Raw genomic sequence first — 14,284 nt, 5'->3', positions numbered from 1 at the left:
TGGGACTCCCCATATTTGTTATTTGGATATACTTAGCGCGCTAGGCATATCTCTTCCTGCACCCACCACCTATAAGTAGAGCTAAACCAGTTATACTGCATGATCGACGCATAATACATTTGTTCGCAGCTATCGTCTGTTTTTGTTGTACCCGTGTTCGAATGTGTCTTTGATGGTCAGCACCCAGACCCCTGGGGTGGTTAGTCTAATTTGTGTATCCATAACTACAGTCATACCACACTGGCAATGCCCAATTCCTTCTGAACTTGGAAGCCAAGCAGTGTGGGCCCAAATAGTACCGGACAGGGAGACCTCCGGGAAGATTGGGTACTGTAGTATAGGTCCGCAGTGGACAAACACATCTGGACAATAGACCATGGCCCAGGGTGGTGTCGGTTTTCTGGATGACAATCTATTGTCTCAGGCTGAACACGGCATTGTATCATTAACAGATGACGATGCTGATAAAGTACTGTTTGACCAGTTAGAATTTGATACACTCCCGGCAGAAACTACTACTGACCTGTATCATCAACTCCTAAGACTCAGTAAGAGAGAAATTGACCTCAACCTACATGGTCAATTCTTATCGGAATATCACCGTAAAAAACAAATTCCCAGAGGGTTCCGAGTAAGCAATATCCCAACCATAGGGAGGAACAACCCCACATTCTGCAGCCGCTGGTGTGGGGTACTCAATAAATGTTCCCTAGATTTAATGTTATTGGTAATAGAAGAGGTAGGGACTGAACTGAACAAAGTTAAGGCCCAGATTGCCACATTTAATGACGTTCATTCACCCACTATCAGGGGTGACAAAACCTGTAACCACTTAGAGAAATTGAAAGCCCAGATTGACAGTTATAAGAAAGAACTTACCGCATTTAAGCGAAACAAACTAGCCACAGTGGTATCGGATTATCAAAACCATACAGTATATAGGTGGCTTCTAGGTGACTCGAGACAAACTAGACCCCAGAGAAGTTTTCGACAGCGCCGCCAGGGTCGAAGGCAGTACGTGACCTCTGACACTGGGTCATCTGCCTCCACCTCGGACACAGACCAGACTGACACCCGTCGACCACGTAATACAGCTTTTTTAGGGCAGAGCCAAGACGTAGGTCTACCCCCCAGCGGGGGACGCACAGACCACACCCAAGGAAGGGGCGACGTATGGCGAAGGTGCAGGGACAAAAACAAAATCTAGTGTTCAATCTGACAGATAGACCCATGGATGAGGCCACACTGAGCCTCCTCTCACGTGGCCTGTCCTTTGTACCAATGTGCCCAAATAAACCCTTTGAGACGACTGTCGATATATATAAATTTGGACGGAAACTTAGACTCCGTGAACACTACGGGGATACCAATACTGAAAACAGGTCCCCGTTCCGTCCACCATCCACGTATGACCCACCCTCATCCAATCCCAGTATAAAGACGTATACTCGTTTGGTTGAACAGGATATTAACATAGGTACCCCCATGAAGACCTATGATAACTTATCCAAACAAGAAAGACAAGCACTCAGAACACTTCGTGATGATACCTCTATTGTCATCAGACCAGCAGATAAGGGAGGAGCGATTGTCGTACAAGAATGGAGTGACTACAATAAAGAGATCTGTAGGCAATTAGCTGACACATCGACCTATCTAGGCTGTGCTACTAACCCCATCCCGAATTTCAAAAAACAAGTGGACCGGTTATTGCAACTTAGTTTCCAGTCCAAGTGGATTGACAAACACACCTTTGATTACCTTACGGTCTCACACCCAGTGTGTCCCATTATATACACCCTACCCAAAGTCCACAAAACACTCTCTCACCCACCAGGCAGACCAATCATCTCGGCTAAAAACTCGCTGTTGCAACCACTGGCAGTATACGTGGACTCATTTTTGCAACCAATAGTACAGCAGTCTGATAGCTACATCAGGGACACTATGGACTTCCTCGCCAAACTTTCCGAATTACCACAGCTGAGTGGCAATGTCAGACTGGCCACATTGGATGTTTGCTCTCTTTATACCATCATTCCCCATGAAGAGGGGCTGCAAGCACTAAGAGATGCCCTTGGGACCCACCCTCCGGATGAGCCACCGATTGATTTTATCATTCAACTGGCTGAAGCAGTGTTGAAGTTGAATCACTTCTCGTACTTGGATAAGTATTATGTCCAGCAATCAGGGACCGCTATGGGTTCAAATTTGGCGCCGGCATACGCTAATATATATATGTCGGCCTACGAAAAGAAGCACATCCTACCAGCATATGGAGCCCATATTTGTATGTATAAGCGCTTCATCGATGACATATTTATCCTATGGACCGGGACAACAGAGATGTTCCACCAGATGGTGCAGGCATTAAATGAACTGGACAATCCGGTGAGATTCACACACCAGATAGATGACCAGCAGATCCATTTCCTGGACATCACGGTCTCCATACTCAACCATGAGATCAGCACTACGCTCTTCAGGAAACCCACAGACAGGAATACCCTTCTCCTATCTACTAGCCAGCACCCACCAGCACTGAAAGAGAACCTACCTATCTCCCAATTTTTGCGAGTCATGAGGAACAACTCCAACCCATCAACTATGGAACAACAGTTGGACGACATGTCTCTTAGATTTAAAGAACGTGGTTATACCGATGGCTGCTTACAGCGATGTCTGCACAAAGCCCGTGAAAAATTTACATCAACTAACAATACTGAGTCCAACACCAGCACTACACTGGCAAGCTCCACCAACAAAACCGACAGGATGGTCTTCACCACAACCTTCGACAGTCAGTCAGGCAAAATAAACAAAGCACTCCGAAAGAGGTGGCCCATCATTACATCGGATGCAGCACTAAAGGCGAAGAACCTACGACCTCCTATGATGGCTTATAGGAAATCACCAAACCTTAAACAGCTCCTATTGAGACCAACAGCGAATCCCACTACTCCTAACAGGACTACCTGGTTGCAAGAACAGAAACCAGGATGCTATAAATGCACCGGTTGCACCACATGCCGAAGCTTGCTCACCGGACCCACCTTTCCGCACCCACATTCTGGACGCCCTATTAAGATTAGATATAAATTACACTGCCTTATGGACCATGTCATTTATATTCTCGTATGCCCCTGCGGACTATATTATGTCGGGATGACATCGAGAAGATTCCGTGATAGAATGGCTAACCATAGGACTACCATACACCAGGCGATTGAATCTAAGAAAGCAGAACAACCCGTACCGAGGCACTTTCTGACCTATCATCACCAAGTATCCAATCTCAGGTGCAAACTTATTGACTGGGTACCACCACCCACCCGTGGCGGAGACCGCATCATGAGTCTAAAACGCAGAGAGAGCTTCTGGATTCATAGACTAGACACTATCTCCCCTAGAGGGATGAATGAAAATAATCCCCTCTCTATATTTCTGGGATAATAGACTACGAACGTGGACCACAACCGAAAGAATACGAAAAAATAAAAAATTTTTTTACTCTATCCAGGTGTGATAGAGATACACTCAGGTGAACTGTAGCAAATCTATGAATACCTGACCCTCCGAGTCTGGCTAACAATCATTTATTATCTCTATGTTTTTCCATGATATGTAGATTAAAATCCAATTTCTCATAAATACATAGTCATTTCCATATGACAGTTCAGTAAGAAAAAAGTTTTCTGCACGGGTGTGACGCGCGTAGCGCACACTTATATGATTGTATTAATCTTATTCCCATAATGTAATATGTGTGAGCCTCCGGGTCCCCAATATACCCTCTTCACCGATATTAATGTATTTCCTAATATCTCATATGTCCTATTGGGCCAAGCCATTAACCCTATCTTTTGTGCACTTAACATTTGTGCACTTTGTTGCACTTGCAATATACACTGTGCAGCCTCTGATCTCATTTGTGAGCTGAAACGCACATCCCGCCGTGTGGAACGCACAACTTCCGGTTTGAACCGGAAGTGACGTAGCGTAACCATGGATACCCGCGATCCAGCCGTGACAACCAACGGCTGGATGCGCAGGGCGGGGGACATTACAGACAAGCCTGTTAACACAGGGTTGTCTCAGTTTATCCTGCATATAGTGTCTCTTTGGTACATTTGTACACAGCGGCCGGCGGAACGGGACTTCCGGTTTGACCGGAAGTGACGTCACGGCTGATGGGCTTGTGACCCTCTCATTTTTTAGCTCCTGGGTATATATTCAGGGGACCTGGGAGGCAACATGCAGATCCTGGTTCCTGCTTGTGATGTTGACATTGATGCTGCTGTTTTCCTGATCTTGCTTTAAGAGACTGGCTAATACCTTGAGAAAGGTCCAATTCAGGACCGAAACGTTGGTGAGCCTTTTTGTTATATACCCTGCTTGTGACATGAAGAAACCCATGGAACCAAGTTTTTGTGAATAAATGACTTTTTTGCATAATATTATAACAAGTCTGGAGAGTGCTATCTTTCCCCACGGTTAATGTGGAGAAACACTGTACTATATATATATATATATATATATATATATATATATATTTACTAGTCCAGTGCAGTTTTATTGTTTGTCTAAAATAAATTTTGCATTGACACTGACTGTGTGTGCCTGCATCTGCTGTATGGATTTCGCTTTCAGTGTATCACAGTTATAGCTATCACTGTATTCTCTGTACCCTGGGGGGCTAGGTGTGTCAGGGTCTCTTATATAGTGCTGCGCAGTATATACTGTTAAGTGTGTTTCACTGCGCTCTTCTAGTCACCGCATACTGCATTTATTCTCTGTTTTGTGTTCTGTATTTACTGTTACATAAATAAGGGAGTGTTTTGCCGGTATTGTATTTGTCTGGCTTTATTGTACTATTACGCTCTAAGGCTACATTCACTATAATGTCTGCCACAAAGGGCGGAAAATCCGCGGATGCTCCTGCATCATGCAGTGCTTGCGCCAAGGATTTACCTGAGGGGAAAGTTTTAACTAATGGTTTGTGTACTGGGTGCCATACATCTCCCAGTCAGTCCGCTGCTTCTGTAGCCAATCAGGAGCCACCTTGGGAGGTGTTTTCGGCTCTGCTTACTACTTGTCACACATTTTACGCCCCCTATGGGACCTCCCGTGCCATTGGAGCCACATATTGTCACTGTTGTAAATCCGCCCTGGGCGGATATGCTATCTACCCAGATTCGACAATTGAATCTAAGCAGGCTGCTTCCTCCTCACAATCCACAAATATCTTGGACGTTGCTTCTGTTGAGGATGGAGAATATACTGACCCGTCAGACACTGATACAGTTGCTTCTGACGAGGAACCTACAGCTCAGATTGATGTCCCTAACCTAGTTGAGGCTATTAAGCTGATCCTACAAATTGATGATGATGTAGATCCCACTACTGCGTTTAAGAAACCTGATAAGTTTAAACGTCAGAAGGTGAACTAAAGTAGTATTACAGCATTCTGACCACTTAATAGATATTCGTCAGGAACCCTACCTAAAAAGATGGTAGCTCGTTATCCTCTCCCTGCTGAGTTGTGTAACAAGTGGGAAAATCCACCACTGGTGGATTCCCATGTCACCCGTCTCGTGGTGTCATCTACTCTACCTGTCACCACTGTCACCTCACTGAAGGAACCGACGGATAAGCGTGTGGAGGGATGCCTGAAGTCTATTTACTCCCTTACAGGTGCTGTACATAGACCCACCATAGCACCCTCCTGGGCCGCAAAAGGTATCGAAGTGTGTGTTCAGACTATAGAGGAAGAGCTACCTCAGGATATCTCTGATACTGCTAGACAATATCTGTCTCATATTACCACCGCTTTCCATTATATTCAGGAGGCATCCTCTGAGGCAGGTGTCATGGCGGCTAAGGCATCGACTACGTCCATCCTGGCTCGCCGTATTCTGGTGTTGAGGTCGTGGAAGGTGGATCTGGACTTCAAAAAGACTTTGGAGGTACTCCCTTTTAAGGGTGACATCCTGTTTGAGGTAGATCTTAATAAGATTGTGACCGACTTAGTGGCTGCTAAGACTGCATTTTTCCCGAACAATAATCCTTCTGCACCGAAGGTAAAAAATACTACTTTTCGTTCCTTTTGACCTCCAGGTAAAGCAAAGGGTCAGGCGTCCCCGAGCCAGGCTCGTACTTCCAAAACCACTGAGCCCAAAACTAAACAATCCTGGGCTTCCCGTCGGCCTGCTTCCAAACAAGACAAGTCAGCCGCATGACAGGGCAGGCCTCCCCCTGGGGAATCCCAGGGTGGGAGACTGACTTCTGCAGTTCACCCAGGTCTGGTTGAAGACCACTTCAGATGCATGGGTGCGAGAAGTTGTCTCTCATGGGTATGCAGTCTCTTTCAAGAGACGTCCCCCTCGGCAGTTCTGCACAACGGTTATCCCTTTGGATCCGTTAAAGGCGCAAGCTCTACAGCAGGTTGTGCGTTCCCTCCTAGATACGGGAGTAGTAGTGCCGGTACCTCTGTCCCAGAGGGGCAGCGGATACTACTCGACCCTGTTTCTAGTCCTGAAACCCAATGGGTCTTTCAGGCCTATACTCAACCTCAAGTCACTAAACAAATTTGTGAGAGTGTCCAAGTTTCATATGGAAACACTGCGCTCCATTGTACTGGCCATGGAACCCGGGACTATATGGTATCCCTGGGTATACAGGATGCTTATTTGCATATTCCTATTGCCATATCGCATCAGCAATATCTGCGATTTGCTATTGGCAACCTACACTATCAATTCCAGGCTCTGCTGTTTGGACTGACCACGGCTCCTCGCATCTTCACCAAGGTCTAGGCTGCGATGACGGCCCATCTCCGTTGTCAGGGAATCAGGTTCCTGCCGTATCTGGACGAGTTGCTGATCCTGGCGAACTCCCAAGATGTCCTCCTCTGTCATCTGCGACTGACGGTGCAATTCCTACAAGCCCACTGGTGGCTAATCAACTGCAAGAAGTCCTCGCTGGTCCCTGCTCGGAGCATGGTACACCTGGGGTCGCTGCTGGAGACACACAGCCAAAGACTGTTTCTGTCTCCAGAGAAAGTACTGAAGTTTCAGGACAAGATCAGATGCTTCCTCTCTCACCCAAGAGTGTCGGTACACTCGGCGATGCAAGTACTAGGCCTGATGGTGTCGGCTTTCGACATGGTGGAGTACGCTCAATTTCATTCTCGCCCTCTGCATTAGTTAATCCTTTCCAAGTGGGACGGCCTACCTCATCGGATCAGATCTCAGATGATCTCTTTGACTCCGGAGGTTCGTCTGTTTCTGTCCTGGTGGCTACAGGACCAAAGTTGAGCAGGGGCCATCCCTTCTGGATCCCCAACTGGGTCCTACTGACTACGGACACCAGTCTGAGGGGTTGGGGCGCGGTGCTGGTGCAACACTCTTTCCAGGGTGGGTGGACCGAGGAGGAATCTCTCCTCCCCATAAACATTCTGGAACTGCGGGAAGTGTTCAATGCGTTAACTCTTGCCCTACCCCCACTACTGAGCAGGCCTGTTCAAGTACGGTCGGACAACTCCACCACGGTAGCATACATAAACTATCAAGGTGGCACTTGAAGCCGCATGGCAATGATGGAAGTGTCAAAAATCCTTTGTTGGGCGGAATGCCATCTGCCAGCACTATCGGCAGTGTTTATTCCGGGAGTCCTGAACTGGGAAGTAGATTTCCTCAGTCGTCAGGACGTACACGCCGGAGAGTGGAGTCTTTATCCGGAAGTCTTTCTACTCCTAGTGGACAAGTGGGGCCTACCAGATGTAGACCTGATGGCGTCTCGACACAATCACAAGGTTCCAGTCTTCGGATCAAGGACAAGGGATCCTCAAGCAGCATTCGTGGATGCACTGGCAATTCCATGGACCTTACGGCTGCCCTACATGTTCCCTCCAGTGTCACTCCTGCCCAGGGTACTCCGGAAGTTCAAACAAGAAGGAGGAATACTACTGCTTGTCGATCCAGCGTGGCCCAGACGGCATTGGTTCTCAGACCTGCAGGGTCTGTTGGTAGACCGTCCTCTTCTACTTCCTCAACGCCTGGACCTCCTCGTTCAGGGCCCTTGTGTCTACCCGGACCTGGGCAGACTGGCTTTGATGGCATGGCTCTTGAAGCTTCACTCCTGAGGGTCAAAGGTTTCTCCGAGGCGGTTATCCAAACTATGCTAAAGGCCCGCAAACCGGCTTCTGCACGAATTTATTACAGGGTCTGGAATTCTTACTTCACCTGGTGTGCTGCTAAGAATTACAATGCATATAATTCAGTACTTCCAGACTTTTGGCTTTTCTGCAACAGGGCCTGGACTTAGGCCTTCGTCTGGCCTCCATCAAGGTTCATATTTCTGCCTTGTAGGTGTGGTTCCAGAGGGAAATTGCGTCCATTCCTGACTTTCATACTTTAACTCAGGGTATTTTACAGATTCAGACTCCCTATGTCCCTCCTGTGGCTCCATGGGATCTGTCTGTTGTCCTGAAATCCCTGCAAGAGTCTCCATTTGAACCTCTTGAGTCTGTGGACCTTAAATGGCTTACGTTTAAGGTCTTGTAGCTGCAGGCTATTGCCTCTGCTAGGATGGTGTCGGCTGCTTTGTCCTGTCGCCTGCCCTTTCTGATTTTTCACCGTGACTGGGCGGTTCTCCGAACTCGACCTGGTTATTTGCCTAAGGTGGCGTCATCCTTACACCTTAACCAAGAGATTGTGGTTCCAGCCTTCGTTTTTTCTGGTTTGTCATCCACAGAGCGGTCTTTGGATGTGGTACGGGCTCTCCGTATATACGTGGAGAAGACTGCCTCTATCAGGAAGTCAGATTCCCTTTTTGTACTTTTTGGTTTTCAGGAAACGTGGCTGGCCTGCGAATAAGCAAACCTTGGCCAGATGGATAAGAATGGTGATTGCACAAGCTTATGCGCAGGCTGGACTCCCGGCTCCTGCTGCTATCAAGGCCCATTCTACTCGGTCTGTTGGACCTTCTTGGGCGGCCCGCCGTGGCACGTCCGCTGAACAATTGTGCAAGGCGGCTACGTGGTCCTCAGTGAACACGTTCATTAGGTTCTATGCCTTTGATTCTTCCGCCTCCCAGTATGCTTCCTTATGGACACCGGGTTCTTGTACCTGCTAGTAGCTACTGTGCGTCCCCTCCCATGAGGAACTGCTTTAGGACATCCCAATGTATTCCCTGTGGAACACAGTGTACCCCGCTGCAGAAAAGGAGATTTATGGAAGACTTACCATAGCTAAATCTCTTTCTGCGAGGTACACTGGGTTCCACAGGGCACCCACTCTGATGCACTTAGCTTCTTTGGGTATGTATGGCATTAGCCGCTGGTCCCTTCTCCTGTCGTGAGAACGTGGTTCTTTGTGACTAACGTCTGTCTTCTCTTTTACCTGCTACTGCATTGGACTGGTTAACGAAACTGAGCCCCAGTGCCTGGAGGCGGGCTTATAAAGGAGGCCCTGCAATGCATCCTGGGAACAGTCAAAGCTTTAGCCTGTTGGTGCCTCTGGATCAAGATCCAACTCTACACCCCGATGTATTCCCTGTGGAACCCAGTGTTCCTCGCAGATAGAGATTTAACTATGGTAAGTCTACCATAAATCTCCTTTTTATAGCATGTTAAATTATATTTATGGAGACTGAAAGTCTGATTCAGAGTTGCTCCCATGTCCATATTGCAGACAAATATGCGATCAGCCCGCAATATCACACCGCGCATGAGTCATACGCATTTAAGTTGCATCTCCACTTGGGAACTGGACGGCAACTGGTAATTATCATGGACCATGACAGGGGCTGGCATACAGAAAATGGGCGGGGCTTCTCCTGAAAGTCCTTTTTTTGGCTCATATTATCCAGATTCCACATGTATGAATATTGGAAGGCATGTATTTTACAGAACATCCAGTGAATAAAAATGTATCTCCCTACACCTGAAATGTGTTACTTGTTTCTTCTTTCTTAATCACAGTGTGCTGTTATGCTACTGCACCAATATATCATTGCAGGACGTGTTTACCTCTGTACATGTTAAATGTTGCTAGTACAGTTTGAGTCTCCTATCTTTGAAATGCTTGGGACCAGAAGTATTTTGGATTTCGGATGAATCCGTATTTTGGAATTTTTGCATACCATAATAAGGTATTTTTGGAATGGGATCCAAGTCTAAACACAGATGCCTTAATGTTACATATATACCTTATACAAAACACCTGGGGGTACATTTACTAAGATGGGAGTTCTATTTGAGATTGGATGTTGCCCATAGCAACCAATCAGATTCCAGGTATTATCTTCTAGAAGGTGCTATATAAATAAGAAGTAGAATCTGATTGGTTGCTATGAGCAACATCCCATCTTAAATAGAACTCCCATCTTAGTAAATATACCCCCTGAAGTTAAGTTCACACTATCTTTAATAATTTGGTGCACACTGAACCATCCGAAAGCAAAGGTGTCACTATCTCATTCGTGTGTCTGCTGTCTTGAATGCACATCATGAGCTGCCCCTTGTGGACATTTATGAAAACTAAAAACAAAAATGTTTAAAAATACTGCACATTCTAAAAAAAATTTTTTATAATAATATTATTATTAATAATAATAATAATAATAATAATAATAAACTAGTGTGGTGACCCACAGCAACCAGAGTATTCTTTTTTATTTTATTTTCTAAATTGTTCTAGGAAAATGGCAGAATGTGATGTTGGACTTTGTATGCCTCAGCGCTCTACAAGGAACACTCCTAATCTCACCTTCCATAGTGCATTAAAGACAGGTAATCGTATTCCAAGCCCAGGTTATTGGTGTCAAACTTCTGAAAGTTCCCCTCTGTTCCTATAAATTGAAAATTTCAAAACAAAAAATTAAGACTGGATTTTTTTTTCCGAATTATAAACATGATACTTATAATTGATTGGGTCCAAGCATATTGAACCTGATGAATTCTGGTTCAAGGGGTCTCTCCTCTTCCACCAATCCCCCCCCCCCCCTCCCTTCACACACACGCTCCATTCCACTTTCCCCTGGCTGTGACATCCACCAGTCAGCGTCTGTCCTCACTGTGTCCAGACCCTTCAATTTGTCTCCTTCGGTGGCACGCACCCCAACTTCCATTGCACATGACTAACTCTTACAGACCTTGTAGAGTTATTATATAGTTAGTAGTACAACTTTTAAATATAACAAATGACATCACTACTCTCTCATTATAGCCTACACCATGATCAACATTTATAAATATTTAAGGGGACAATAGACAGAGCGTGCGGGGGATCTGTTTTTGGTAAAATCAACACAGAAGACACGTGGACACCCACTTAGGTTAGAGGAGAGGACATTCCACACAGAGAGGCACAAAGGTTTTTTCACAGTAAGGACAATACGAGTTTGGAATTCCCTGCCTGAGAGAGTAGTATTGGCGGACTCGGTCATTACTTTTAAGAATGGGCTAGATAAATTCCTAATGGAAAAGGATATACAGGCTTATGGTGGATAGATCACGTACCATAGTTATAATAAAATGAGGAAATACAACACAACGGACGACTTTATCAAACAGATAAAACTAGTCATGAAAATAATACAGAGTAGAAGAACATAAATAGGTTGAACTCGATGGACAAATGGTCTTTTTTCAACCTCATAAACTATGTTGCTATGTTCCCCTATAGCTGTATAGTCCTGGTACTGTAATGTCGTTTATACTGTTACCTGGTAGGACGTTATCCAGTGTTATATCAACGTAGTTGTCACGGTCACTTCTGCTTTGTTCATGATAGAATCCCAGAGCGTGGTTCAACTCATGCTGCATGGTTCCTCGTTCCACACACCCAGTGCCCAGCGACACGGCCTGACTGCCGCCTATTTTACCAACAGATGACCAACAGCTGTGAACAGAGCAAGGTGTACTCTGATGATTTATGGGCTATGCTACATTACCTATAAGAGGTGAGCACATAAGAGGGTGAGGTCATGGAACACACCTACCTTCTATAACACGTTCGGGGAATGTCCCTCACTTTGGAAAAGCTTGGTGGACCCTAGTCGCCTCACCCTACCTTGATAACAGCTATCTCTTGTAGGCATTGCTTATATCACCCAGGGTAACCGATGTAATGCGCACAAAATGGCTGCCTCGCCCAGTACTGTCTATGGGTGGATTATGTAATGGTGGAATTTGTTACCCAAAATGGCTGCACCAACCCTGCATTAAGTTAATTGTGCCCATTGTGTTCACTATGTTCATTGTTTCATGCTTTGCTTTCATTGCTGTAATACTAAACCTCTGTGCTATGTTCTTGATGCTTGTTAACAACTTGCCTGGCATGGTGGCATCAGATGCCTGCAAGTGCTCTATCTGACCTGGTGGCACAGGATGCGACCAGTCAGATAGAGAGTGTTAGCAGCAGCAGGGAAGAGAAACTTCCCTCTACTGCTGGTGTCAGAGGGACCGGAAGGTCCCCCTGCCTCCCTGCACTCTCCCCCTGTGTCTGCTGTGCTGCCGATCACTGCTGATCAGTCAGCACGGCAGGACCCCCCCCTCCAGCGGCTGCAGACAATGGCAGCCGCTGGGGAGAGTAAATGAACCCTCCCTAGCTGCCCCCAGACCCCCCCCTGTATACCTGCAGGCTGTCCCGGCTTTCAAAATGAAAGCCGCGATGGTCGCGATGTTCCGATGGTCGCGCTGTTCCCGATCGATGTTTCAATGTTTGAAAGGAAACATTTAAAAAAAAAAAAAATTTGGGATAGGGTAAAATTGATGTTCTTCACCTAATTCACTAATAAAAACCCCCGACAATTTCGGAGCGGTTTTCGGCTAAATAAATCGTCAGTTAAGTGGTTAAGCAACTTTGAGTCCTGCTGTAGAAAAGCGCTATACAAATAAAATAATAATTATATTATTATTATTATTATTATTACTATCCAGTAGAGGGCTCCAATTCTCTCAGAGCAGAGAAGGGAGTCACCCAACATTGGGGGTCATTCCGAGTTGTTCGCTCGTTGCCGATTTTCTCAACGGAGCGATTAAGGTGAAAATGCGCATGCGCATGGTACGCAGTGCGCATGCACTAAGTATTTTAGCACAAAACTTAGTAGATTTACTCACGTCCGAACAAAGAATTTTCATCGTTGAAGTGATCGGAGTTTGATTGACAGGAAGTGGGTGTTTCTGGGTGGAAACTGGCCGTTTTCTGGGAGTGTGCGGAAAAACGCAGGCGTGTCAGGGAAAAACGTGGGAGTGTCTGGAGAAACGGGGGAGTGGCTGGCCGAACGCAGGGCGTGTTTGTGACGTCAAACCAGGAACGAAACGGGCTGAGCTGATCGCAGTGTAGGAGTAAGTCTCACTAGCGCACGCAGAGGGGGTTTCTGAGTACCCAGAAACCCCCCCTGACAGACCAGATGTTATGCACACCAGTGCCTGCAGGAAAGTACTGGTGTCAGAACTGTTATGCACTCCAGTGTCTGCAGGAATGTACTGGTGTTTGAACTGTTATGCAAAACAAATGGACTCACAGACAAACTGGGGAATATGACATAACGTACACAGAAGGTAATAGGGTAACAAAATACACACAAAGTGAACAGAGAAGCCCAGAGGCTAAGGAACTGGGTATCTCCCTTGTATTAGAACTGCACAGATGGAAAAAGCAAGATGTTGTGTTTTAATACGTAGAGAACCCGAAATGCTGTTGCTAAGGGCAACAGCAAAACCCTAAAGGGTTACCAACGGGTGTGGCAGTAAACTCCTTGGTCAGAGATGGAATGATAGACACAAGGAGAGTCTCCACAATCCTATTTCTCACTTGCAGTGCACAGGTTTTAGCTTACTGCCACTAAACTGACCCCTGACACCTAGCACAGTGAGACAGGATTAGACAGGCAAGTCTTAGAATACAGCCGCAAACTTGCTAAGTTCACAGAGTAGTAACAGAACCCCAGCAAGCTAAACGACTGACTCCAGTCTTACTGCTAGGTCTGGATTGGCAGAGTGTAATACCAAATCCCCAGGCCTATTTGTAGTAAGCAACAAACAAATACAAAGCTACACAGTACTGGCTAACTTTCATGAACTGACTAACCAACAAAGATTCAGCAGCATCTGCTTACCCTGAAAAGAGGCCTTATAAAGCAGGTGCTGTCCACGCCCCACTCAGACCTCACAGACTGTGAGCACAAAAACCAGCACCGGATCCCCTGCCGTGCACAGAGCCTATAACCACTGCACAGCAAAAGACCCGAACCGGAGTATCAGCTGCGCTCAGGTTAC

At 46.2% G+C, this 14,284-nt stretch overlaps 1 protein-coding gene and 1 pseudogene across 3 annotated transcripts in view; one reads left to right on the top strand and one right to left on the bottom strand.

The window, feature by feature from the left end:
- Positions 1 to 14,284, bottom strand: part of LOC134968725 (embryonic protein UVS.2-like) — a 127,295-nt gene that overhangs the window by 27,749 nt on the left and 85,262 nt on the right. For all 3 annotated transcript variants that reach the window (XM_063944226.1, XM_063944228.1, XM_063944227.1), the window contains exons 7-8: positions 11,728 to 11,903; positions 10,770 to 10,851 (exon numbers count right to left, since the gene is read on the bottom strand). In XM_063944226.1, coding sequence (XP_063800296.1) covers positions 10,770 to 10,851; positions 11,728 to 11,903 — 258 coding nt within the window. The remainder of the gene's footprint in view (positions 1 to 10,769; positions 10,852 to 11,727; positions 11,904 to 14,284) is intronic.
- Positions 223 to 339, top strand: LOC134971404 (5S ribosomal RNA; annotated as a pseudogene).

This window comes from Pseudophryne corroboree, chromosome 11, assembly GCF_028390025.1.
Source record: "Pseudophryne corroboree isolate aPseCor3 chromosome 11, aPseCor3.hap2, whole genome shotgun sequence".
Taxonomy (NCBI): Eukaryota; Metazoa; Chordata; class Amphibia; order Anura; family Myobatrachidae; genus Pseudophryne; species Pseudophryne corroboree.
This window is presented reverse-complemented; position numbering and strand designations above follow the sequence as displayed.